At 37.7% G+C, this 27,034-nt stretch overlaps 2 protein-coding genes across 2 annotated transcripts; one reads left to right on the top strand and one right to left on the bottom strand.

Annotated features, from left to right (window-relative positions):
* The first annotated feature begins 12,398 nt into the window (after positions 1–12,398).
* On the top strand, positions 12,399–16,656 carry LOC113738024 (gibberellin 2-beta-dioxygenase 2). The gene is made up of 3 exons (XM_027265173.2): positions 12,399–12,909; positions 15,045–15,408; positions 16,146–16,656. Exons 1-3 carry the CDS (start codon positions 12,530–12,532, stop codon positions 16,407–16,409), a joined length of 1,008 nt encoding a protein of 335 aa, XP_027120974.1. The 5' UTR covers positions 12,399–12,529; the 3' UTR covers positions 16,410–16,656.
* Positions 16,657–16,926: 270 nt separating this feature from the next.
* LOC113738022 (alkaline/neutral invertase A, mitochondrial) lies at positions 16,927–21,899 on the bottom strand. Its single transcript, XM_027265172.2, has 6 exons — positions 20,952–21,899; positions 20,087–20,252; positions 19,357–19,568; positions 17,997–18,490; positions 17,812–17,860; positions 16,927–17,558 (listed from the first exon to the last, which is right to left on the bottom strand). Exons 1-6 carry the CDS (start codon positions 21,759–21,761, stop codon positions 17,205–17,207), a joined length of 2,085 nt encoding a protein of 694 aa, XP_027120973.1. The 5' UTR covers positions 21,762–21,899; the 3' UTR covers positions 16,927–17,204.
* Positions 21,900–27,034: the final 5,135 nt, after the last annotated feature.

The raw sequence follows: 27,034 nt of genomic DNA, 5'->3' as shown, positions 1-27,034 counted from the left end.
CGACAAAAAAACTGCTAAGCAAAAGCTGTGATGTTGAGCAGCTTCCATGTTTTATACTACTCAATTTCATTTTCTACATTCTTTTTTAGACTTTTACTTTTTTCCATTTTGGACTGCAATTTTCCGGCTGCCTCTTTATATATATATATATATTCTTTATTTCCTTTTTTGTGGTGGAAAAATAAAAAACCAAAACAAATGCTTTTCTTTTTGTTCTCTTCTCTTGTTTACTTGTGGAATATCTTCAGAAACGTTGGACTTGGATCTGTGATGTGGCGAGGAAGTGGTTTCGTAAATAATAATAACGAGTTAATGGAGTTTCGTACCAAACGAATTTCAACATTAAAAGTACGTACTTCTGGTTTTCATATTCAAAATTTTCTCATTTTATTATTTTTAATTAGCCATAATAGGAATTTTTTTTTTTTTACCCTCTCACCCTTTTACATACCTTTTTTTTATTTCAACTGTCAAGTACAAAATTCGAATCCTAAATCCAACAATGAAGATGATTCTAAAAGCCTTCTCCTGAGAATCCAACCAACCCTAGTGATTGGTGAGTTAGCATGATAAGTACTCATACTATCATATTATAGCAGTTAATTAACGTTTTTTTTTTTTTTTTTACTTTTTCTGTAGGATACACTCGATGCAGCAGTGCAGTGATAGCTAGAACTAGGAGAAAGAATACTCGTTCGTGGTCCCGCATGCACATAGAAATTACTGCTCTATAGGCTCGAAGACTCGTGAGGATTTGTTCGGAGAGCTGTTTATTTTTTCAAATATATTTGTTTACATTATTATTATGATTTTTAATATATTTTTTTATCTCTTCAATTATCTTTTTATCTCACATACATCACATCATAAAAAGTGCTATAGTAAAAATATCTCAAATAACTAACAATCCAAACAAACAGATTTGCTAGAAAACGGAGAACGGATTCACACGTAAAGATTTAAACTCACTTGTTAGATCGAAAAGGACACAAAAGGTGGAACCTGCTCCTGATAGAGGACAAGCAGTCATGTGCTTTGCTTATATTTCGGGAATTGGATGCAAACCCTTTTGAATTCTCAAGCACATCACCTAACTCATAGTTAATTAGCATTCTTGAATGATTACAAATGCCAAGAACGAAGCCATCGACTCTTGTTATTTCGTATTTTGTTCAGAAACGATGAAACCATCAACTTTGATCCGTCGTAGTATTACACAGTTCTCGGCTGCAAAATCCACTAGCTTAACGGATAGGATTGTTGACCAACTGATCGGAAGGTTCCTGAATTAACTAAATTAATTTCTTCTCATTCCTCGTTCCCCCTCGTACATCTTAATAAAGTCTCCCCGTAAATCTCAAAATAAATAAATACAGAAAGAAAATAAAGCAATTTCTGGTTAATGATTAGTGAACTGCTACTGTGTCATTTGAAAATGTTGTGCCAGAATACCTTTTTACTCTTTAAATTTTTGTTTGTAATAATGACCATACTGTACTTGCAAGGATGAGAATAATAATAATGGGATGATGAACAGATAATTAGCTGAGGAAAAAAAGAATTAATGTGATAATTTTTGACCGTATCTTAGAAGACCGCGACGGTGGCCACGCGGCTCCGTTTCCCACGTCTTCGAATTTCTTACTCTCTCTCGCCCACCAAAAATTCTTAATTTAATCACCAGCAGTCCTATAGTACCAGAACAAGGCTGCCTCTCTATCTCTCAATTCAGTATATTGTTTATTCAATTCAATCTAAGCTCAATTTTAGTAGTATTATTTATTCAATCCAATTCAAACTAAACATCAAAAAGTGTGGCGGTAATAATTACTACTCTGCTACTTTTTTTTTTGGAGGAAACTGCTTTACTGTACTTTGAAAGAGAAAAAAAAGACCACTACCACTCACAATTTTATGTACTTAATTTAAAGCCCAGATGCGGTCACCAAGTGGTGATGATTTCGCGGAGATGATGACTTGATGTTGTTGTTCATCTCTCCCCAGTCCCTCCATTGCGTAGCTCTCTCCGGTTAACTCCTCTTTCTATTTCTGTGACCCCTATTGCAATGTTGTCTTCTACGAGTACTTTATGCCTTTTTTATATATATAAAAAAACAAATTTATTAACTGATGGTTGAGAATCGTTTGATTTACAGCACTGTCATTATGGTAGGTTAAATATGTATTAAAATAACACATTTGCAATTTAACGGATATAGTAGATCTAAAAAATTGTGAACAAATCTGAAAAATATAAGAAATTTCAAAATTGTCTTTGATAAATTGCAGTAGCTCCTTTTTTTTTATGTATGTTCTAATCATCAAATCTGCTAATCAACCATTTTAAACTCTAATAATGATGATGAGATCTGTTGAGATAGGTCCAAGATCCAAAAAAAAAAAAAAAGATCTGAAATAAATTAAAATTTAACAGCAAAACAAAATAAGGGCAAAAAGAAAAAAAAAACATAAAAAAACTCGCTACGAACCTTTAAGAGAAACATAAAATTTTCATTAAGAAAATTAAGTGATATTTTATTAGGAAAAAAGCAAAATAAAATCCATGGAATCCTTCTAAAGAGAAAGGTCTTTTGAGGAGAGTAGAAAAGGTCGTGAGAAGTTGAAGAACATGAGAGGTAGTACTTTGTGCATATTAGTACGCTATATAAGTTTTGCATTTTTCAAGGTTTATGTAGTACGCTATTATTATTGAAGTTTTGATCAAGACCCGAAGATTTTCTTCAGTTTTGACACAAAAAAAAAAAAGAAAGAAAGAGAGAGAGAAGATTTTCTTCAGCCTCCCGCGTTACCCTATTGCCCTGGTTTAATCAGCTACGACTAAAAATCCTTTTGTGAAAAAAAAAAAAAAAAAAAACTTCTCCCAGAACGAATTTTCAACATGGTCCGCCGGGTAGCACGGTCAGACTCGACGGGCAGCCTCTCAGTGACGTCAACAAATGAGGAATGGGAGTGGGGAGTGGGGGCGCTGGCCGAAGAAGTGGTGTTTTGGGATACTCATACTAGGAGGGGGAGGAGGAGGAGGAGGGACTAGGCCTAGGGAGTATGAGGGTGGAGGGAGTACATTCTCTTTGGACCTGTCATTGTCAGCGCTATCAGCCCACTGGGTGTCCTCAAATTTCGCCTCCTCCTCCATATAAAGCCCAACTTATCACCCGCTCCACTACTACTACCACTACTAAACGACCTTTTCCTTCCTTCTTCCTCACCCCTCAGTATTCTCTCTCACACTCTCTCTCTCTTCTATTTTCTCTGCCGTCGCTTCTTCCTGTATGGGTGGAAGAGAAAAGGTTGCGAAGCAGAAAGCAACTCTGAAAATTCCGCGAGGTTAGAAATCTTTAGTACACTGCACAACCACAACCCCCCAAACCCCAAACTTCCTCCCCTTTTCTACTAGCAATACACCGATTAACTATTCTGCTGCGCCGCTCACTCCACTACCTAACACCTATCGCCCCCTTTCTTTCTTACTACTTTCTTTTCCTTCCTTTTCCCAGTCCTAAGTTTCTTTACCTTAGAAATGTTGGCCTGTCACCTCATCTTCTTCTTAAGGATTTTTTGTTATTGGGGTTAGAGTATGTTTATCTCCTTATTACAGTATCAACTATTGTGCTAATCTACATTCTCTATTTTCCCTTTAATTTGGTGCAGGTGATTTTTTCCCAATTAACTTGTATGGCTCCACCAACGCCAGAGCCCGCATGCCAAACCTTGTAAAAAGTGCAATGAGGGGGCAAAAGCAAATCTTTCTCACTTGGAGCTCACAATTGGAGATGGACGCCTGTTCTTCTCCATCCAGCTCCATCTTGACGGTTGCTCCTTCATTCTAATTGGGCGCTATCCTACCTGAGCTTTTCCACAGCCCCGCCACTTCTTCAATGTTTCGCCTTTTTTTTTTTTTGACTTGTTGCCTTTTGTTTTTCTTTTAAACTGCTTCTTCTTGACCTTGTAAGACCTTTTCTTGACCTTGTAAGACCCTTCGTCCCGTATTTTGCCTTTGTTTTTTGCCTCCTCCTGAACCTTATATCAAGATTTTCTGATACGAGGTTTGGACGCGGCGTTTCTTCGTTCCCGCCCAACTCACGTTCTCCTTCCTTGTCTATCCCTCCTGAGCTATCGAACAAAATTTGGCATGGCATCTCACTTTACAAATGGCTTGCCTACTACAAGCAAGATCACTTAATCAGCACGTTGTGATCACAAGAGTAATACCGGGCATTTCGATTTTCAAATTTTGATTAGGTTCTTCCTTCTCCTTCCTGTAATCAAAATTATGGATAAGAAATTTGCATTAGCACAAGTTTCCTATGATGATGTAAAAGGGTACTCACAATCCGTATAGTACATTATATATGTATATATAATGACTACTGTCGATCTGCTTAAAAGCCATATATCCTAGTTAATTTCAATCTGTTGTTTGCATGAAAGCATCTGTATGGGTACGCAAATACAGTACACATCCTTTATTAGCTCAATTTGCATATACTATATTGTATCGTATGGGCATACATGTGATGTTTCGGTCCTCGCACTACTTCCTCTTTGCTTTCTGTGAACTTGCATATCCCGAGAAGAAGATGAGGGGAATAAAATTAAAATGTGGTATTATTTCGGCCGGCCGATTTGTGCAATGGACTTGGGAGTTTCCTTTTCCTGGTGACTGCTCATTTGTACAAACAACATGTCAAGTATTCACTCTGTATCATTCCATCAGTATGCGCACTTCTTTTTCTCTTTATCTTTCATGGGTTTTTCCTGCCTGCTTCGTCCATCCATTAGGTCATCGCATTTATGAGATGTAGTTTTTTTATATATATATATAAAAAAAAAAGACACTAAAAACTGAGAGGGTCAGCTTTTCGACCTACTACTTTTATGGTACTGAAAACCCTTTTACTAGCAGAGACCCAGGTCTATTATTGTTAGTCTCTGTGCTTGTGCAGTTGTGCTTGTATGTGTACTGTGTGTAAAATACGATAGTGTGACTGGTAAAGAAAGTGATTAGTACTTCTAATTACCGTCCAAGTATTATTATTGTTCTCTCCGGGTTTTCCATGTTCCATTTTTGTTTTTTATTTCTATATTTTTTTCTTTGCTCGTTTCCTGTGCAAGACGATTAAACAGAGATAAGTAAAGAGATGAGGATACCAAGCGTTTGGAGCCGTCTGCGTTATATATGCCTTGTTGTCTTTAGTGCTCATAACCATTAAAAGAGTAGTTTTTTTTTTTTTTTTGATATAGAGAGAGAGAGAGATTGATTGATTAATGGGGTCTGTATTCCATTTTTGTAGGCTTGTATATAGTTCAAGTTCAAGGACATTGAAGCGTACGTCAATGGCCTAACTTAGCTGTTGTCCCTTGGAAAAAGGTGGATCTACCCTGCCAAAGTATGGACTATGGAGGGGAGGAGGAGAAAATGCAGGGACAAACTAAATAAAACTAAAAAGGGCAGTGATCTTTCCCATTGGTCAAAACAGTAGAACATCATCCCATCCCATTCCGTAAATAATACTCCAATGTATTTCTACTCTTCTCTTTATGCAGCTTGAAAGGATGGTTTTGACTTCAACTAAGATATAATAGTGAATACTAGTATAGGATAGTGAATAGCAAAATTGAAACTACTGTTTTTTTTTTTTTTGTGGGGAGGGGGTAGGGATGGTGTTAAAGAGGTGGAGAGGATAATGACCAAATGCCACAGGATGAAGGGTAGAATGTTAAGCTCCAAAAGCGATGCGATGCGATGCTTGTGGGTATACATCAACCATCATTTACGTTGGACTAATTGGAAATTTTCGAGTGAGAAGTCAAGTCCCGAAAGGGGGCGTCAAGTCTTGAATTTAGGCACCAAATGATGATGTCTCCAAGTGGGCTATGAAAAGCTATAGGAACCGTTAACCGTGTCTGCAACTTTTGTTTCCACACACACACACCAACCCCCCCGCCCCCCCGCTCTCTCTCTCCACCTTAAAGGCCTACTATATCTATAGTTCTATACATACATATATGCATGCAAAAATTTTCTATACTCTCTGCTTCATTTTCTATGTGCAAGTAGTAATCTCATCTTTTATCTGCTGGTAGTAATTAATAAAATGTCTATCTTTCTTTTTATAACAAAGGAGAGGTGAAATTTAAAAGACTGAGAGGAAGGGAAAAAGTAATTTTATGAAAAAACAAAATCATGAGTGGGAAGGGTATTGATGATTTGCTCCATACATATACATATATGTATGTACGTATGTATTCCTAGCTAGTTGAAGCTGTTATCGTACAGCCGGCAATGGGGCCAACATTGCCGAACGATTTTTCAACTATGGGTAACATGCTAACCTGGCCTTTTAGCTGGACGGACCTTTTACTTTTTAGTTTTCACTCGTATGATTCGTTTGGCGAAAAGTAGGCGATGTGATCATTCTTTGTCAAAGTCACCGAGAACACCTCTCTCTCATGCTCAATAATGCCTTGACGAACAAATTTCTTCTGGACCGGGGGGCGGGGTTCCATGTTATTATCATCTCCCTAACATGTCCATTCATGATTTCTACTTGGAATCTTTTTCTTAACAAAGTGTGCGGTGCCTGAATCCGATGTGACGGTAAACTTTGAATACAAACGCATCTTAATTGGCTCCGTTTGACAAATGAGTTTTTTTGACTATCTGTTTAAAACTTAATATTTATGTTCATCAGTTCCACATCATCACTATGATCAACAAGATCTCGCGCCCTACTTATTGTATTTTGCCTCGAAGAAAAAATGTTAGAAACCTTTGAACACTTGAGGATTATCATATCGTGCTGCCTACTTTCTGAAGGATGTTATTTGTGCCTGTATTAATAGCACGCTCAATATGTGTGCAATGATTAATTTTCTATGATTTTGATTATTTTTACATAAACAGTACTTATACAATACTTAGAGAGTGGTTGTGGATAATTATTAGTACAATACTTAGGTGGTTATAAATAGTTGTGTTGGCAAAAATGTAATTGCATGGATAGAGGCCAAATTATTTTTTGAAGAGTATGATTGAAGTTCAAAAGATGATAACAATTGTTTACACTCACGGCCATGCCCTATCTTTATACAATTGTATGTATCGATGCTTAGAAGGGAAAATTTTTTTTTAAAAAAATGCTCACTACTTTGTTGCCTAATTCCAACAAACAGGCCTCTCTTGGCCCAGTATTTCAGGCTGTCCTTGGTAACTGGGTTAGGCTTGCGGTCTCTGACAAGTAAGAAGAATCCAAACCCGATCATGTTTAGTGGGCCCACGAAGACGGCCTTCTCCACATACTCAACCCACCATTCCCTGCATTACACGCACCCATAGCACAGATTTTGGGTTCAATAGCATAGACTCTCCCTTTTATCCAAAAAGAAAAGAAACGAAAAGAAAAAGAAGACACCGTTAGGGGAGAATTGAAGCCAAACCATTTAGAAGTCTATTTTGAGTAAAAAAATATGCTGTAATAATTTGATGTATGTGAGATAAAAATGTGATATAAAAATGATGTCACGAAAAACATAAAAAATTTTTATTGGAAAATTTGCAATCCAAACAAGGTTTTATAGCAAAGCTAAGGCCACGTTAGTTAGTTACAACAGTGCACTACTGCACACTCTTATGATACGGCAGAAATAATCCATCATATTCATCTACTACTTTGTGTGGAAATGACTCTCATCGTGATTTAGTTCGGCCTCAAACCTCCTTTTATGACCAAACGGAAAAAAATAAATTAGTTTCTTGCCAAATAATCATATTGCTCTGATCGTGCAAGGTTATCAATCATGCCATTAGCCTAACTCCATAGTTGCACTTTAGCTCGCAAAAAAAAAAAAAAAATCCAAAAAAATTCAAAGTTGAAATAGGTTACTCAAAAGTTTTTCCAAAATTTGTGTATAAACTGTGTCTGGGTACGTGTTAAAAAAATCCAAAAAAGAAATTGTAATTGTTTGACATGGCAGACTTATGTGGCTAAGGACCAACAATTTCAAACTCTAAATCAGATAATTTTACACTTGTTTCCTGCGTTAACCCGATGTAGATGGCCAATCATCTGATTATAATAATGTAAAACAAAAGAATAGCAGTAGTGTCAAGTGATATTATAGTATCATTTTGTGAGGGCCCTCAAGAAATAGTTGTAAAACTTCACTTTTTAGATTCATTTATGATTGATTCTAAATTGATTATCAGCCTAAGTGATTCATTTACACTTTATCAATTATTTGATCAGTATCTTCTATTAATGATTTTCAATTAATTAGAAAGAATATTTGACAAGAAAGATATTATTATTGATAGAATTAAAACTTAGCTTAGGAATCAATTATTTAGAAAGTTCTCTAACCTAATCTGTAAATAACTTGCAATATTCCATTGCTTTACGGTATTTTTGTTAGGCATAAACTAGAAGTGGCCTTACAGGAAAGAAAATATCTAACAATTCCTACACCTCTAAATAAGAATGAGCTATTGAAGAAGAAAGCAAGCATGCGATCGACACAGAGACCACAATAGCAAGTGGTAATCCTCTTTTTATCTTATTAATTACATGTATGTGTGCGTGGTTTAACAATAGTCTAGTGGTAATTAACATATTGTGAGGGTAAGTTCTGCAATTTTATTACTTTACTACCACCACCTTTTAGGGACAAATCGTCAGCGTCAAACTACTACATTTTACCAGCTTTTGAGCACAAAATTAGTTTAGGCTCGAAAACCCATAATACTTGCTACCATTCTCAACAGGGACAACTATCACTTTGCAGTAGCAGTAAGTTTGGAAGATGAGTATAAGTTTGCAGCAGCGAGTCGAGAATCAAAAAGATCATGAGGATTAAGTATTTGATTATGTAGTTTACTTACCGCCCCTTTTTATTGACTTATCAGCGTTGGTCGGTACTTGATTGAGTGAATCTGCACCAAGAATTACGTGCAATTGGAGTTCGTTTCCAAGGTATCATGCTCCAAAAAGTCCAACATTGGATACAAAATTTCTTTCTGGGCTGTTTTTTAATGTTTAGTGATCAAACGCAAATCTCAGTAGTCGGTACAAGAGTGCGTCGAGCGACCAACCACTACTAACAAGAGTGTTAACGTGCAGTTGTTTTCAAAGATGCATGAACCAAATTAACATCGCATCGCCAAGAAAATGAAAAGAAACAAACACAATATGGCATGTTTTGAGCAGTGAAAGTCACGGGGGGAGAGTACCATCACATCCACAACTCCCATTTCAATAAGGGGGTGCCCCCCGACGCCATGCTCCTGATCATCCAGCTGGTTTGAGCAACAAATGTAGACCAAATAGGATAGCTCAACTTTGAGGACCCATTCAGATTCTCGTCTTTAGTTTGTGTGATCGTTAGTCAATCGTATTAGTAGTATTTTGAGGAGTGGTGCTGCTGGTCCCATGCCATATTGCCATGAGATGAGATGAGAGGAGAGAGACCGCCATTTGCCCCATTAGAATTTAGAAACCCACTCCTTTCCTTTGGCAACTGTGAATGACACCACGGATAACACTACTGAAAATAGAGAGTACGGACTGCAGCAGTGTTTCCCGGTTAACTCTCTTAATAAAAGTCTCCTTGACATTTTCTTCAAGTCTATATATTTGTTTTGGTGACTTCATTTTGGTGAGTAGGAATGTGTTAATTTTGTACATTGTTACTATTTCACAATAATAATAATGTTTACCTTTCTTAGAGATGAATGAACCAACTCGCCCTCCCCCACCCCCACCCCCCTACAATTGAAGAAAAATAATAATGAAAGAAGGGAATAAACCCCTTCCCACACATGGCATGGTTGATAAAACTTTTCAATCTCAAAGGAACTAAGCTTCAACCCCTCTTTTCATCTAAATCATCTCCCATCGCCCTTACGATACAGCATGTAACTTTTGACCCGTCCACAAAATTGATGTGTTTAGAAGTTAAGAATGAAAAGAAGAAACAAGAAAGAAAATCCCATGCATTATGCAAATTAATCACAAAAGCTGGCTCACTTTCTGGGCTCCGAAATGGCCAGGCCGGGGACCCCCAACAACGAGATGAGACGGAGTTATAGAAGTCTCGAGCAAATATGTGGCGGTGGCCACATTCATCTTGACATCACCACGATTGCATTGCATTTGCATTTGCGTGGTGGCAAATTTTGAAAAAGTTTCGTACGTACTCAATAGTGCAGTCATGGCCCCCCAGCTAGAGCTAGAAATAGAGAGAATTACTAGAAAGCTAGCCACTTCTACGAGACCACGAAAGCAACTGGCCCTTGTTGACCTGACTCGCTAGCAAGTTTTTGAGGGAAAGTTTCTGAGTCAATCTAAAAAAAAATCTCTTGTATCATTTGAAAATCCAAAGGACGTCCTAAGTTCCTGAAATACGGATTACTTGCCATTTGTTACATTAATGATGTTATCTCCTGTACGTCCATAGACCCCGAACCATGACTTTTACTTTTACCACCCACTAATATCTACTACATTTGTTGTGCTTATCGATGTTCCCACCCCCTTTTCGAAATAATTTCTATATGTAGCTTCTCACCCACCCCTCCCCCAGCCCCCCCCGGGGAAAAAAAAAAAAAGAAGAAGGAATGAAAGAAAGTGGTAAACATTTACATCAGTCATCGGGGCCACATCCACAGAAAGAGACGGACAATATAAATCTAACAAATAGGATAGAGAGGCATGAATGATCCAGCGGCGGTCAGCTGAGGATGCTTTTAAGCAATCGGTCTTCACCGAGTCTGAGAAGGGAGGGGGAGAGTGACAGAACAATGCATGGGAATGCAATGCAAAACCTGGTTCCAGCTTCGCAGGTGAAAGGGCTATCTACAATTTATTGCACACTTTGATTAATTATGTAAGTGCCCAATTAGTATATATATATATATATACACACACACAGAGACACACATTCGGATATTTCAGCAACTTTAAGAGCTCCTTGACCTATATATTTTATGCTCGGCAATCTTTGATTCCTATAAATTCAATCAATCATAGAGGTATAGTCAGCGATAAAAAAAAAAAACAGAGAGAGGATCATTCGAAATGCGAGATCAGAAGGTGTATTAATTAATTATGAATAAGGCCTCAAGAGTCAAGATTTCCACAGAATCAAGACTAGTTTTTTTTTTTTTATTTGAAGGATCAAGACTAGTTCACATCATATATATATATATATATATATATATATATATATATATATATATATATACTAGTGTAAATAAATATATATATATATATATATGATATATGATATGATATGAGAGGAGCAGTGGAAAGTCTTCTCTTGTGATTTTTATTTAGTATGTTGAAAGCGATCCATCGTAACGGTGGTTGGAGATTCCACAGCCCCAGCTGAAAGCTTCAAGTAACTAATCATATCTTAATCGGTCAATTTTAGCATTGAAAAAATCGGTGGCTCCACGGAATTACAAAAAAATCTACGATTCAGGTAATTGTCTGATGGGTGGATGCCTTATATGTGTCTGTGTGTGTGTATATATATGTGTGTGTGTGTGTGTTTTGTCAATCGGATTGATTGCTGGGTAACTAACAACCCCTCAAAATGCCAGACCGAATTGAAAACATACGTAACCAATTCCGTGTCATTGCTAAAATGATTGTCTACCAGAATGAATTATTAGAGAATAAGAAACGGAGGAATTAATCTGGTACGTACGTACGCACGTACTTCTTTCTCTGGATTAATTGATTGTGCTGAATAACTAACATTTGCTTAGCCTCTATTGTAATGTCGGTACGCCCGACATTACAATAAATTATTTCCGGCGCAGGAGATTTTTTTTAATTTATGTGTATAGTAATGTAATGATGTCCCCTATTTAATTTAATTTAATTACTACGACCACCATGCCAAGTTTAGGAGGAGGTATACATACAGGCAATGGTGACAACTTCGGGTAGGAAGGAAGAAGAAGAAAAAAAAAATGGTGGAGAATGAAATAAGAAGGTCAGCATCGCCTTGTTGTGTGACATCGATTTGCTTAGCTTCTGTTGTTCTGACTGGTGATGTCTACCTTTCCTTTCCTAATTTGCACAGATTCATCTTATCTTTAACCCCACTCTTTCTTGACATGCCGTGACATATCAAACCCTCTTCTTCATACTAATCATATACTCCACTTTATTTAATGCACACACATTAATTCTACACACACACACGCACGCGCACGCGCACAAACACACCCACTCTCTCTCTCTATATATATAAATTTATATATATACACACACACACGTATGTATATATTAATATATATATATATATGTACTATATGTAATTATGTACTATATGTATATGTAAATGGAAGTAGCATTTACTAGTAGTACATGTTTATGTGCATTTATATAATGACCTGCTGCTCGCTCATTCTATCTGAGCCTAAGGTAATATAATAAGCCTAAGCCCTCCACATCCTAATTTCCATCGCTTTTTCTCCCCCTCTTTTTCTTGCAAACAAGAAATGGTGGTGGCAGCTCCAACTCCAGATGGTAATGAGAAAACAAGAGCCACCGAGCTCCCTGTCATTGACCTTTCGGACAGGAGGTCCGAGGTCTCGAAGCTGATGGTGAAAGCGTGCGAAGATTTCGGGTTTTTCAAGCTCATCAACCACGGAGTTGCTGATGATATCATTGCCAAAATGGAAGAACAAAGTTACCAGTTTTTCGCAAAGCCCTCCTCCGAGAAAGAACTGGCAGGCCCTTCTAAGCCCTATGGCTACGGCTGCAGGAACATTGGCTGCAATGGAGACGTTGGAGAGGTTGAATATCTCATTCTTGATGGCAACCCTGCCTCCATTGCTCGCTCCTCCGAAACCATTTCCGCCGACGCTATCGAGTTCAGGTAACAGCAACAACCTCCTGCACTAAAATCTTCCTGCTACATACATTTGCATGTGTTTTCTTTTTACACCATGCCAGCAACTCCGTCCCTCTGTGTTTCTTGGTTTTGTTAACTATAAATAGCAAGGAGCTAGCGCGCGGCGTTGACAGTTGAGTTGAAGGATCATCCATATAGACAACGTAAGCGAGCACTAGGCACGTTTAATTAATTATTATGGCAAATTCGAGAGCTTGGCTCCTCCCTGATTTATCCTGCAGGTTGAGATTTTGAACTTTAGTTGGAGATGACATAAATGTGGAAGATAGATGCCTTCTTTAGCGATCGATTGAATGTCACTAGAGCGTCTCATCTCAGCAGTAGTAGTACTGTAGTAGTAGTAGTAGTATGATTTATTTTAAGGGTTCCATTCCATCTACTTTGCGAGCTATGAATATTCAATCATTCTATGGATTGGTGATTCTACTCAGATTTCTTTTTTGGAAGATTACATATTATTACTTTGGTAGAGAGAAAGGAGCGAGCTATGAAAGCAAAATAAAAATGTCACGCCTTCTTCAATAGCAGTAGTACTGTATATATATATTTAAAAAAAAAAAAAAAAAAAAAACAGAACCAATCTTGGTTGTCCATGCATCTTTAATTAATTAATTAGGTCGTCGAGGCTATTGATTGATTATGCCAACTTGCATATGTATATGTTTCAGACTTTGCTCTTCTTGGCTATGATTCGTTATAACTAACCCTTTTTGTTTATGGCTCACACATACGTAACAACGTACATATAAACAGATATTTGTGAAATTAAATGATTTAGAGATTTGTGAAGGGGACTTGGTACTAAGATAACATGTGATTTTAATTAAGAAAATTAGGAGGAGATGTTTTGTACTTAGAACTAATCAAGTCAAGAAAGAGAGAGAGGCCATTAATTAAAAGCTCAACAAAAAATCCACTCACTCGCCTTGCTTGCTGATTAAACGTTAAAAGCTATCGCTGATCGAGATGCTGATTGGAGACGATGAATATAATATGGAGTACACTAAAAAAGAAAAAAAAAAAAAATCTAGGGACACATTTCCATTTCTTCTACTACTGCCTACTGGTATGTTAAATCTAAGTACTATACTTACTACTACTTACTTCTAGGCTATGGCTGGCGCCTGGCTATTAGTAGTAGTCATTATTATAATTATAATTACACAAAACACGATGAGTCTTTCTTTTGACTTACCATCCTTCTTGTCACATTAAGTCGGCCGGCCAGCCCATAAATTGGTTGGATTAAGAGAAACTCTCTCTGTCTCTCACTCCTTCACACATTTAATTTAATTCGAAAAAAACACGCTTTCCTATTTTATTTACTACAACTACTACTACTATTTATATAATATATCAGAGGTTTTTTTTTGTTGGGTATCTGATCGAAAGTCGACGTGTTGTTTCATAAAATATAAATCAGTAGTACTGGACTAATAATTAATTATTTTTCCTTTTTTTATGTCTCCAAATCCTTCTTTGCCAAAAATGAATAAAGAAGAGAAGTTATGCCACGAAATGGAGTGCATAATTCACCGTACCGGAGATGTTTTTAATTTTGTGAGACTAGCTGAATTTCCCTACATGCATTATATTAATATGTAGGGAAATAAGAAATGTAGCTTGGTCTGCTTTTGAAAGTACAAGACGTACGTACTTTCAATTTCAAACCATATCATATCATTTAATCAAAAATATATATATATAAAAATTGCAGGAACGTTCAATTGAAATACAGTAGTAGTAGTACTACTAGAATCAACTGACAAGTCAAAACGATCATCATTGTGGCGAACAAGGTCCAATCAAATCAAAAAAAAAAAAAAAAAAAATAAAAAGAAAGAAACTGGAAAGCTCCCAGATGGATACGGTCATTTTCTTCCCAGTGGCCAGTTTAGCAGTTAAACTCAGAAGAAAAGTGGCAGGGCGAACTGACTGCAAAAGCAAAAAATGCTCTCAGATGAGACCATTCTTTCCATTAATTCCAATAGCCATAGCCTTATTATTATTAGCTGTGATGGGCCATTTTCTGTATTTGTGCCGCGGGGGACTGATGAATGAGTAGTGATGAGTAATGAGGTGAGGTGAAACGGTGGCAGGTGCGCAGTGAGGAGTTATGTAGAAGCAGTTAGGGCGTTGGCATGCGAGATATTGGAGGTGATGGCAGAAGGGTTGGGGGTCCCACACACCTCAGTCTTCAGCGCCCTCGTCAGAGACGTCGACGCTGACTCCCTCCTCAGGCTCAATCACTATCCCCCCGTTCCCCATTGGGACACGTCACCTTCCGACCCTCGCCATCAAAACCCTCGGATCGGCTTTGGCGAGCACACTGACCCTCAGATCTTGACCCTCCTCAGATCCAACGACGTCCGTGGCCTCCAAATCTCACTCCACGACGGGGTTTGGGTCCCGGTCGATCCCCACCCCCAAGCCTTCTTCGTCAATGTTGGTGACGTGTTACAGGTCCTCCTCCTCCTCACTCCTTTTTTTTTTTTTTTTTTTTTTACTGCTAATTTTTTTTTTGGTTGTTTTTTGTTTAAATAAGTACTTACTGCTGCTGCTGCTGGTGATAGTACCACTAATATATAGACTGACTACTAATACTGAGGATACTAAATGGTAATCATAATTCATAGCCGTATATTATATATGGTCTGGCAAATGACATGAATTGACTGATTGCTGCAAAAACTGAAACTGAAACTACTGAAACTGAACTGGAGGAGTGGGGAGTTTTCCTTTCCTTTGATGGAGATATCTGATCTGATGCAACAATAATGGAATAGATTTCAGAGCGCAGTTGGATTGACGGATGCCCCAATTCTGATAACAATTCATTCCCTCTCTCTCCCCCTGCTCCCGCTTAGACCACAGGCTACAGACTTTTTCGATTCCCTCTTTTTTCTGTTTGTGTTCCGGGAGCAACATAGTAGTAGGTATCTATTAACGCTACCTAGACACCACAGTTTTAGTAACAATAATAATTTATTATGAGACAGAGTAAAGATTAATTTATTATGGAGTACTCTAAAACCACAGTTGACTCCACATTCCTATGATACATACGCTTTGAGTAACTTCTGATCTGATCTTTATGGTGTCGTCGACAATCTCTCTCTCTCTCTCTCAATAAGAAAAAAGAAAAAAAATCTCTAGTGTCTAACTTTGTGCAACTCTCCGCTGCTGATGTGATGCTGAAGGCCATGACAAACGGGAGGTTCTTGAGCGTGAAACACCGAGCCACGGTGAGCTGGTACCGGTCCAGAATGTCAATGGCCTACTTCGCCTCCCCACCACTCCGTGCAAGGATCGGCCCAATCCCCGAAATGGTGACGCCACACAATCCGCCCCTTTACAGATCATTTACGTGGGACGAATACAAGAAAGCTACCTATTCTCGACGCCTCGGAGATGGCCGTCTCAATATGTTCAGGTTCCAACCAAACGATGAGCTCGGAAAGTGATTTGGCCTATATTATATGCTTCTCGACCCCCCCCGCCCCAACAACAAAACAATAATGATTTTGTACCCTCGGAGAGGAGTTCTCAAGCTTCAATCCTTTCTTTCCACAGGTTTTGCCAACTATGTAGTATGTTAGGTGTGGGATGTGTGCCTTTCTAAATGGACACATGACATTCGATCTCCTGATCAGTGGTTCTGTTGTAGGCCTCATTTCATTGTCAATTAACAAGGTCATCACGCTGCTGCCACTTTTGCACTGTTCCAGGCTTTATTCCCATTAGTTGTTGATACCCTCACAACCACTGCTAGGTAGGTCAAATTAGGCCGCATCCCCGCCGGGAAAAACAAGACTTGGCTTGTGCCCACAAGCCTTTTGGGACTCTTTTCGAATCTTCTCCTAGACGACTCTTTATCATGTCAATATCATCTCAATTTCGTCAAATTAGACGGGTATATGAGCAGGAATTCATGAATGCGGTTAGCAAGTAAGAAAATATCATTGCTGAGGTTGACAAAGATGAAATAAAAACTAACACTGCTTGCATAAAATGATGGTCTCTACGTCGATAGAATACAATTGCGTTTGTTCATTCCCAGAATCTTATGACATGTCAAAAAGCAGCAGCTTCTGTTATGTGTGTCAAATGGAATACACAACAATAATTATTGTCAGCACGGTTAAAATTTAGCAGCATTATTTATTTAGAAGTAGTTTATAATTAAAGCGCCAGCCAGGCAAGGTGATTGTCGCAGGGTTGTTCTCAAATTTCCACTCGAAGAAGCATCTCAGTAGTGTCTACTTTATTTGTGGTAGCAGCGGCTCAGACACACTAGGTGATCTACTCGCAACACGTGCACACTTTGTTCGCCGCCCATTTTTGTTCAGCCCGCATACACAGTTCTCCAGAATCTCATAATCTTCATTCCAAAACAACATTGAAGCCATCTCTGGATTTTCCAGTAGCATTTTAGAGGTAAGGTATCCAGCAATTGTCCACGTCTGATAAAGTCGAGACTGTTTTCCTATAAACCTTCCATGTCTGGTATCATAATATTCGGGCCACTGATCCACTAGAAGCCTTTTCTCAGCCGAAGCCAATGCTCTGCTTGCTAATTCTGGTTTGCCCATCTTCATGCAAGCCAGCGTGAACTGAAACATCATGAGACAGCCATGTGAGAGAGAGAATTAGAGGGTGGAAGAACTACAATGCAAGTATCCCGCTCTCGCACGAGTAAATGCATGATATCTGACTGCCATTTTTTCTCGCACACAGTTTAAATTACTGCACTTGAGTGAAAAATAAAACTTCTCAAAAATGTTCTCCTTAACATCTCTCCTCTTGTAGTTACTGAGCTGAAAATCTTATAAACAGACAATCCTCACACATTTAGAAGAAGCTTACCTGCCACAGCAGTGTTGGCCACGACCCAGCATTATGATAAGACCATGGCCTACATGCAAATTAGATTTTGACAATTAGATGAAGTCATATTAGAGCATGAATGCACGAAGTAGGATTTCACGGTGAGCCAACCCTACGATATCGAGTGCATAGAAGCAAAAGAAATAAAAAAGACAGATGCTCACGTATTTTTAGGGTCACTGCCTGTGATAACGCGCCATTCTTCGCACTCCAAAGCCGGATAACATATCTTAAGAGGCATGTCTGACACAAGGTCATCCCATTTGTCTTCAATCAAACTGAGTACACCTTCATTTTGCGTAGGCGTTCCCAGCGATGATATAATAGCCCAAAGATTTCCAAGCGTGAAAAATCTAAAATCCATATGAGCAGGTTGTAGATTGCCAATAAAGTATCCGCCATTCTCAGGTATCCAATCCACAAGCCAAGATGGAATCTGCTCTGGATATATATTAAATTTGTTGATCGCCTCGGTTGAGTATTCTTCTGTCTTGTATCGATATATTTCGTTGATCTTTTTCATGTCCACCCAATAATACTCCCTTATGTGAAAAGAAAGTGCACTGAGACGGTTATTGATGGCTGCAACTAGCTTCTTTGTTGAATCATTGACAGTAAGCATCTCACGGGAACAGCGTAGAGCTGAATAAAATAAAGACTGAGAAGGCACCAAGTTAACACAAAATCAAATTCCCATAATGGAAAAAGAATTTTAAAACAGTAGCGGAAGAAGAGCAATTATGCGTGTTCTTCGTGAAGACCTATGCAGGAGGTAGCGAAAGGAAGATTGGTGAATATACTGGACTAGAACACCTACCTAGCTATCTAGATGGACAAAGACTGCGCTACTTGCCTATGGTCAGACAAATGACTGCACATCCTTAGACAACTCTACTCCAATTCTAGAGTTCATCAAGCAACTGGATGTGAATCAGCTAAAATTGTTGAGGTTTTGAAATGCAAAATTTCTTCATACAACAGCTGGATATGAAATCAGCTAAAATTGTTGAGTTTTGAAATGCATATAATAGGTCAATAAGACTCATGAAAAGGGAAAGAAAGACTTCAATTGAGGTCAAGAGCATACACAAGTACCGCTGTAAGTTACCCTACCAACTGAATAGATGAAAGTGGCTCGCATTAAATAGCAACGGAAAAGCAAAAGGATGAAGCAACCTCTCAGGCATTGAAAAACTTTTACGGTAAAAGCAATCAGAATTTCTATTACTATTGACTCTTTTAGTCCTATGGAACCGAAAAGTTACAAGAAGGTTAAAATAAAAATGGAAACTGAGAGTATACATGCAATGAGAATTTAAGTGATGAGGAAGATTTCGCATTCAATTTTTTGCAAGGACTTAAAATAGCCATGTCAAAAGCCAACTTTTCCAATAATTCACCACATATGGCATAAGTAAGAAAATCAAATTAAGATGACTTCCTTTGGTTCCATTTATGTCACATTAAATAGGCCTTACATGCAAAATAATTAACAGTAGGTACACTAACTAAACAATCACTTACTTGGATTTCGAGAGGATGGCCATGAATACCCATCCTTCTGTCAATCATGCAGGACCCATCAGTGACTAAGAGAGTAGGAAACATATCAAAACCGTCAGTCAAACACAAATTGAGTATCCATCTGATGCCTGTCTGCACATCAACCCTCTCTTGCAGAGAATAATCCCCTGTGATCTTTCCATAAGCTCTCAACAGAATTATCCACCACAAACCTGTCACATTTTGGAAATACCATTATTATTAGCCAAACATACCCCCTCACCCAACACACGAAAAATTCACATGCCTTTGAATATTCGAATGAATTGGGAAGGGCATCAAGGATGTTGACTCAGATAATAGGCAGACCTTTAAAACATGCATACAAACAAAAGATATGCAGATGTAGAATTTGTAGAAATACCCATCTAAATTCTGAGTTCAACATTTCACAGACTTCAAATGGAACCATTTCAGTTGACATGTGACATCATGCTCCAAGATCAAATTACACTAGCCTCAAGCATTGATGAATGTGGTTCAGGAAGAACTAAAAGTAAAATGAAATTTGAGTTTGGTTTCCTTAAACGAATGTTCAGATTACTGAACAGAAGAAACACAACAATTGACAATGAGCAGGTGTGAAACTGGAGAGAAATTCATGATGCAGCAGTGAATAAAACAACAGTTGAGTCGATATACATCTTGAAGAACTTTTGATGGATCAATTTCATAGCAACTGCAACCTTACCAGAATCAACAGGTGCAACACGTCCAATAGCAGATTCACCAAAATCAGGATCCAAAACATCCTCAAATTCTCCATTTCTTCCTTCAAGAGGCACAGCCTTAACTTTAAAACTGGCAGGCATCAACCCCTGTCCAGGGCTGTGGCAGTCCACAGTCTTTTCCCAACTCTAAAAAGTAAGCAGTGCATAACTTTAGTTGTATCCATGCAAATGTACTAAAAAATAAGCTGTCATGCATAGAAACTTACTAACAAAACAAGGAAAAAGCTTAACTAATCTAATTTGTAACAGCAAGGCAAATAGAGCTCAATAACTCATTAGCTATTGAACAAAGGAAGGGAAAAAAGAAAAAAATGGGTATGTCAGGGGAGGATTAAAGGTAAGACCAAAGTAAAGGTCCTCCATAAGGATCCAACCCTATCTTTTTACCGATATATAAGAAAGTTGTTTCAGGACATATAAGAAAAAAAATGCACCAAAGGAAATTGTTTGGACATATAAGAAAAAAAAATGCAACAAAGGAAAGTGTTAATCCAATTTGAGGGCGGGCTCTCTACTAATAAATGACCTCAAATGCTTGAAGACTAGTAACAGCCCCAGAAGAATTATCATGAAACTTAAACATTTGAGATGACAAAGAAAAATATTGCAGCATGCAATAGTTTACACCATAAGAAACCTAACAATAAGAGTTTACAGTTTACAACATAAGAAACCTATTTATGTATAAAACTTCATGCTCACCTTAACATAAACAGTGAAATTGACTTTTTTTTTGGGGCCACCCGGGGGGGGGGGGTGTGAGTTTGTGTGTGTGTGTGTGTGTGTGTGTGTGTTAGACAGAGACAGGTTTACATATCACATTACCTGTAGTTGTAGGGTATGAAGCAGAAAGTTCTTGACAATTTCTCCTTCACCATTAAGCAAGAAAGCAAGAGCTGAAGGGACAAAATCACGAATGAAGACTTGATCATAGTTCAAAGGCAGCTTATCAGCAGGATCAGCAGCAGCAACAGTCCCCACAGGGAGTCCACAATAATTTACAACAGCCCCTCGAAGCAATTTCCAAGCCTCTTTTTCTACCTCAGACACCTCTCTCTTCAGGGTCGATCTAAAAACCATTGACCCATCCGAGCGCTGGTTGAGATTATCTATATTTACACCTAAACTATCATTTACCTCTACCCTAGCTTCATTATCTTTATCTTTTTCTACATTTTCCAGTACCTTGTGAGCCTCTTCAATTGTCTCAATCAACAAGGGCTTCACATGTAAATCTCCTCTAACATAAATTTTCTCAAAGCTGTTTTGATTAACTTGAGATTCAATGGACGTCGAATGGTTCCTGACATCCGACGCAACATTTACTTTATTTGAAACAAGTCTATCATTACTCGTATGAAGTGGACAGCCAGAAAAAAACCTAGATTGTCCAGAATCCGAACCAGATAAACAAAAAGCTCTCCAGTTCGGAGTATTTGTTCTAGTAAAACCTACAACCCTATTGCTAGAATCAGGTAAATCATTCAAATTCGGTTGTAATTTCGACAAATTGTCAGTAATCAAATAATTAGAGTTGAGAAATGGGAATCCGAAAAGGGATGAATTCTTGCAGCTAACTAAGATTCTACGACAGGGTTTCATAGTGGAAAGTCCAATACAGCTGCTGGTATTCATTTCTTGAATTCGGAACAAAACTACGCAGCGAGCTGCAGGAGGGTCTGTAGTAATATAACCCAAAGCTTTATAAAAGTCTTAAGCTTTGTGTAAATATTATAGGTCGAGTGTCTATGTACAATAGCTCTATGATATCTAGAAAAGTCAAATCTTTAACAACAGATAATACTAATGATTTATCTAAAACGAGCTAGGATATAAATATACAAAGTTGTTCTTTTTTATAACGAAATAAAAATGTAAATGAAAAACTGAAATGAAAGGGAACTTACAGTTGGAAGGAGCTGAAGAGAGAGCGTGTCTGAAGATAGAACAGAGGTAGTTACATGTGGGAAGCCAAAGGTGGAAGTTGAGAGGGGTTTATATAGAGATGCTGGCAGTTGCGGGCCGGAAACTTCCTTGAATCAACAAAAGCAGCAGGTAAAAACAATTTTTTTTTTTTTAAAAAAAAAAATTTTTTTTTTTGCGCCCTTTGCAAAAAAAGGGTGCGCTAGTATTTTTGTGTTTCCAGTAATGAACCTTGCGCGTGACACTTGAGTTTCACAAAATTTATCTCACAAGACAAGAAGGAAAAAAAAAATGGGGGACGGAAGACAAATAGTTTCTTGTAATTTTGCGTCTTTTGTTCTTATTTGTTAGGTGGGGACAGGCAGCAATATAATAATTGTACCATGTTTTTCAGAGGCCCTTAACTTTATTAGATCTAAAGGTACGTTTGGCAAAGAGGAATTTATCCTTTCCAGTAAATACTCCACTATGGCATGCAAAGTAAAAAAGGAAACGTGATAAAATAAGGAGAACTGATATATAATATGAGTAATATCATAAAAAAAATTAGTACATGTTAAACTCGTTTATCTGTCGTGTAATATATTCATGTAGTAATGTTACTGTTAATTATTCTTTTTTTTTTGTACGCGTCAATTGGAATAAAAAAATTGTACGCGTCAATTCATAAAAATTTGAAAGAGTATAGATGTTACAATTTCATTCCAAGTCAAAATGTTAGATAATTTGCAACATACAAAAAAAAGTTCATTTATAAGTGTATGAAAGGATCATTCTCACCCACAATGCATATATACAGAATATATGAAAGGTGAAAACTTCATGCTTTTTTTTTTTTTTTTTTTTTTTGTCGAAACGATAGAATTCATACTTCTAGTTACATCTTGCATATTCTTATCTTTCATCCCTTTTTCAGTTTTTCCTGCGTCTTCTCAACATGTGTAATTCAAATACGTACGTACGCGTTTTTGGTTAGGGGCTTCCTCTTTGAATTGTCGTAAAAAAAGAATAGACGAGGGGGTGAGCAAGAGTTTATCTTTTGCTTTTCTTCCCCCAGAGAGGATAGGACTGATGAGCAAGCAGTACTACAAATTTGGACCACCTGCGGTGTCGGCTATAGGAACCTCAATAGCAAAATGTGCGCAAAGCCGTTGTCGAAACGCTTCGCTCACGCTTTAACCATTTCTCATGTGTCACCGGTCGTATGTTTTTGTCTGGATGTATTGAAAGATGACCGGATTGCCAAAGCTCTATCAGATTTTCCACTCATAAATAAATAATCAATGTATGATGCGTCGTGAATTTTCCACTCCACTCATAAAAACAAAACACATTTTGTGTGTGTGATACATGCATATTTTTAGAAGAGATTTTGGACAATTGAAATATCTTAAAATGTTGTTGTGCTATTTAAGAATCAATTTGGATGGACAGAAATGAGTTGGGTGATTTGAAAAAAAGATATATAAATCCTTTCACTCATATTAAATTAAAAAAAAAAAAGGACTTAGAAAAGTCTACCTGAAAAAAGTGACAGCTAGCTAGCGTATGCATCCATCGGGGTTGTTGGACAAGCACATTATCATGGCAGCCCCTTAACAAATTATGGGCCTAGAGAACTGGGTTCCTTTAAAAATAGTTTAGGCAAACGGGCCAACTGATTGATGGTGGGGAAATCACTATCAGAGTTGACTACTAGTATAAGATTTTTGATCGGACTCCAGCTTAAGCGGCTGGGAGAGAGTTCTGAAGTGGGTTGAATGCTTGAATCCATCGGAGTGGCGGCCTAGCACCCGTGAAATCTGCAAAATGAAACCCAGCAGCCCATTATCATTTTCTCCTTTGGGTCGCCAGTCGAACGTGCGTAAACAGGGACTATATATCTTTGTTTATGGGCTTAGAGCGGAGGTCTTCCTTTGCATGTTAGGAAAAATGAAAGAAGTCAAAGCAACAGCAAATGGTACTAATACAAATACTACTAAATCTAATCCGAAGAGAAGTCAGTTTGTCATTTGGAAAGAAAAATAAAAATAATGAGGCAGCTGACTTTTGCCAATTGAAGAAAGACAGATTCACGGAGTCATGATTTAGTATTTACCAACGTCTGCCTTTTGCCAAATATGGGAAGTTTCACTCGCTTTTTTTTTTTTCTTAAATTAAAAAAGAAGAAGAAGAAGAAGAGAGAAAGTAAAGAATTGGGCATTTGAGGCCACGACACAAGGCAATACTGCTAAACATCGATGATCGACGGGAGGCAGGCTTCCAGAATCCTCTTCCTTTTTCAAAAATAAAAATAAAAAAATTTGGAGTCGAAATATTAAAAAACATAATCACCGTCTTAATAATTAAACGTAAGCAGTGTGATCCATTCCCACTCACTCGCATTTCCATACGGTTTATTATTACTACAACATGTTGGATACATATATGTATTAGTAATTTAATTGCATTCCGCAGCTTCTTAAGTATTATTGACGTTTTCTGCCTTTGACCAACCCAGTGTCATATTATATATATGTCTGACTCTCAATTTTCTACAGGTCGGACAGTCAAACTACCAGGCTGCTAAGACCGCTGTTTCATAGTAATTGTTTATTTTAGCGAGCGAACCACGTTTCCAAACACCAAAAAAAAAAAATTCTCTTTTTCCATTTTATCATTGCTGAAATATGTTCGTTCTCCAATAAAATATTCTTCAACTTGCTTATTAACAAGTAGGAGTAGCATGCCATGCATGCATTAAGTACACAAGTGCTGCTAGCTAATTGTGTTGAACCTTCCACTAAGTAAAAGTTTATAATTAACAAACCCAAAATTTCAGCATTATTTCTATATATTATTCACGTTGCTGCCCTTTTGACAGTATTGAAAGACAAAAAAAAAAAAAAAAAAAAAAAGAATGCACGAGGCATACCAAAAATAATAATAATAATTCTTTTTCTTATTACCTATTAGTTTTTGAGTAAGTGCACTCCGTCTTTCTTCTCCTCTCCTTCATATTAATATTGTTTTTGTCCTAAATCAGTAATGCTTTCAAACTTGTCATTCCTCCTCCACATATACGCATAATAAACCATTAAAGTGCTACTAGCTAGGAAAGTGTACTTTGGTTTGTACGTTCCTTTTCTCGATCAACCGAATCATCAAGAGCTCCGACATTAGCAAGTGGTTTATTACGCAAAGAAGCTGATCAATGTTCCTTAACTACGAGTTATGATCGAGACTGAGGATCAAATTACTGAATAATTAAGCACCAAATTTTGCTCATAAATATAGCATGCATTTAATTAGTGATGAAAATGATATGTCGAATTTGTGGTTTGAAAATGCCGTTGCATTGTTGATGAATAGCAGCATGTCACCATGGAGAACAGTGCATTCCGGATAATGCACGTAAGCCAGCTCCATCACTAGCTTTTCTCTTTTCTCCCATGCCACGTTATGTTATGTTGGAGTTTGAAAAGGTTAACTAGCTACCACCATTGCTACACACACAGCAGTTACGTATATACGAAAAACGCAATTACCATTTTGATGCAAACTTTCTTACATATGGAAGCCTAATTAGCCAAACCCAGATGTACGTTTTAGCAGTATGTTCCATGAAGCTCAAGAAACATAATAGTATTGCTTAACTACAATCTAGGATCACAATTCCCACCAAATCAAAACTTGGAGTTGAAGAATTAGATGGATAAGCATGCAAAGGTGGATCCAAATTGTAGTTTCTCATAGTGGAATAGCACGACGAACTTTCTCGTGTTTCTTACGGGTTGGAAACACACTCTCCCTGAATAGGGAATTAGGGATAATTCCGCAAGAGGTGACGCCGGATGCCTCTTTGTTATCTGTCCCCATTACACTCGTGGCTGAGGGGTTGTGAAAGCTAAAAGAGGCATCACTGGAACTTCGCTTTCGCTATTGATTGCTACGCAAAGGATTAATCAAGAATGAACCCAGAAACAGCACCTGAATGATCAGACTCCTTGAGACGGTGCTAATGAAAGATACAGACAGTACGTACTACTACTCCAAGATAAACCACCTGAAAGCTTATACTAGTACTAGTAACATGACGGCCGGACACTACGATTGTGAAAATTGCAGGCACAATACAAAGAAATCTTCTTCGAAGCGGGTTGATTTTCATTCATTTCGATTCTCTTTTTAAAGAGCACTGAAAGCTATATATATATATATATATATATATGTTTTTCTCAAAAGTTGCATTCTTTTTTTAAAAAAAAAAAAATTTCTTTCAGGTATTCCTTGTAAAAGATTGCATCCACAGAATAATATAATACGTTACTTCAAAAAAATCTATATCACCTATTCGAGAACTCTTTCCAAGAAATGAATCACCACCACCTTTTGGGAGTGGGAATTATTTGGATTTTGTTGAGGAACAAGGGCACGGGGGGAATATGGGACTACCAAATCATTCCAGAATTACTTTTTATGGGATTTGATTGACCGGAATCGACCACTTTTCAGATGCCAGAGTAGTCCTCTACAGGTGGACCAAATTAAATTTCGACCCCACCTTCTCACTATCAGATGCAAAATCAAAGCCACACGTAGCATATTGTTCGATTGTTCATGAGTCCAGGGAACTGTCCCGTCATTGGGAGAGCGACTCTTGAAGTTTTGACTTCTGTATCCGGAAGGAAAATTTTGGAGCAGCTCTGTGTCTGTGGCGTGGAATCATTATTATTATTGATGTGTATTTTTTTTCTGGTGAAGAGTTCTGCATTAACTGCTCTTTTCATGTCACTTCCAACTAATCGGGGAGTGCCATTCTCTTTTTCCCGATTGGTAATTCAATGCCAACTTTCCATAGATTTTGTGCTCTTCTCACAGGCCACAATAGGGCAGCCTAGATTCCACCTAGCATCTGTACAATAATGTAAATAAATACAGGGTTCAACAAGAAAGAGTAACTGAAAACCAACACCATGAACACTTGTTCTAATTAAATGGTGATA

The sequence above is a fragment of the Coffea arabica genome, chromosome 3e (genome assembly GCF_036785885.1).
Source record: "Coffea arabica cultivar ET-39 chromosome 3e, Coffea Arabica ET-39 HiFi, whole genome shotgun sequence".
NCBI lineage: Eukaryota > Viridiplantae > Streptophyta > Magnoliopsida > Gentianales > Rubiaceae > Coffea > Coffea arabica.
The sequence above is the reverse complement of the archived record's forward strand: the minus strand, read 5'-3'. Positions and strand labels throughout refer to the sequence as shown.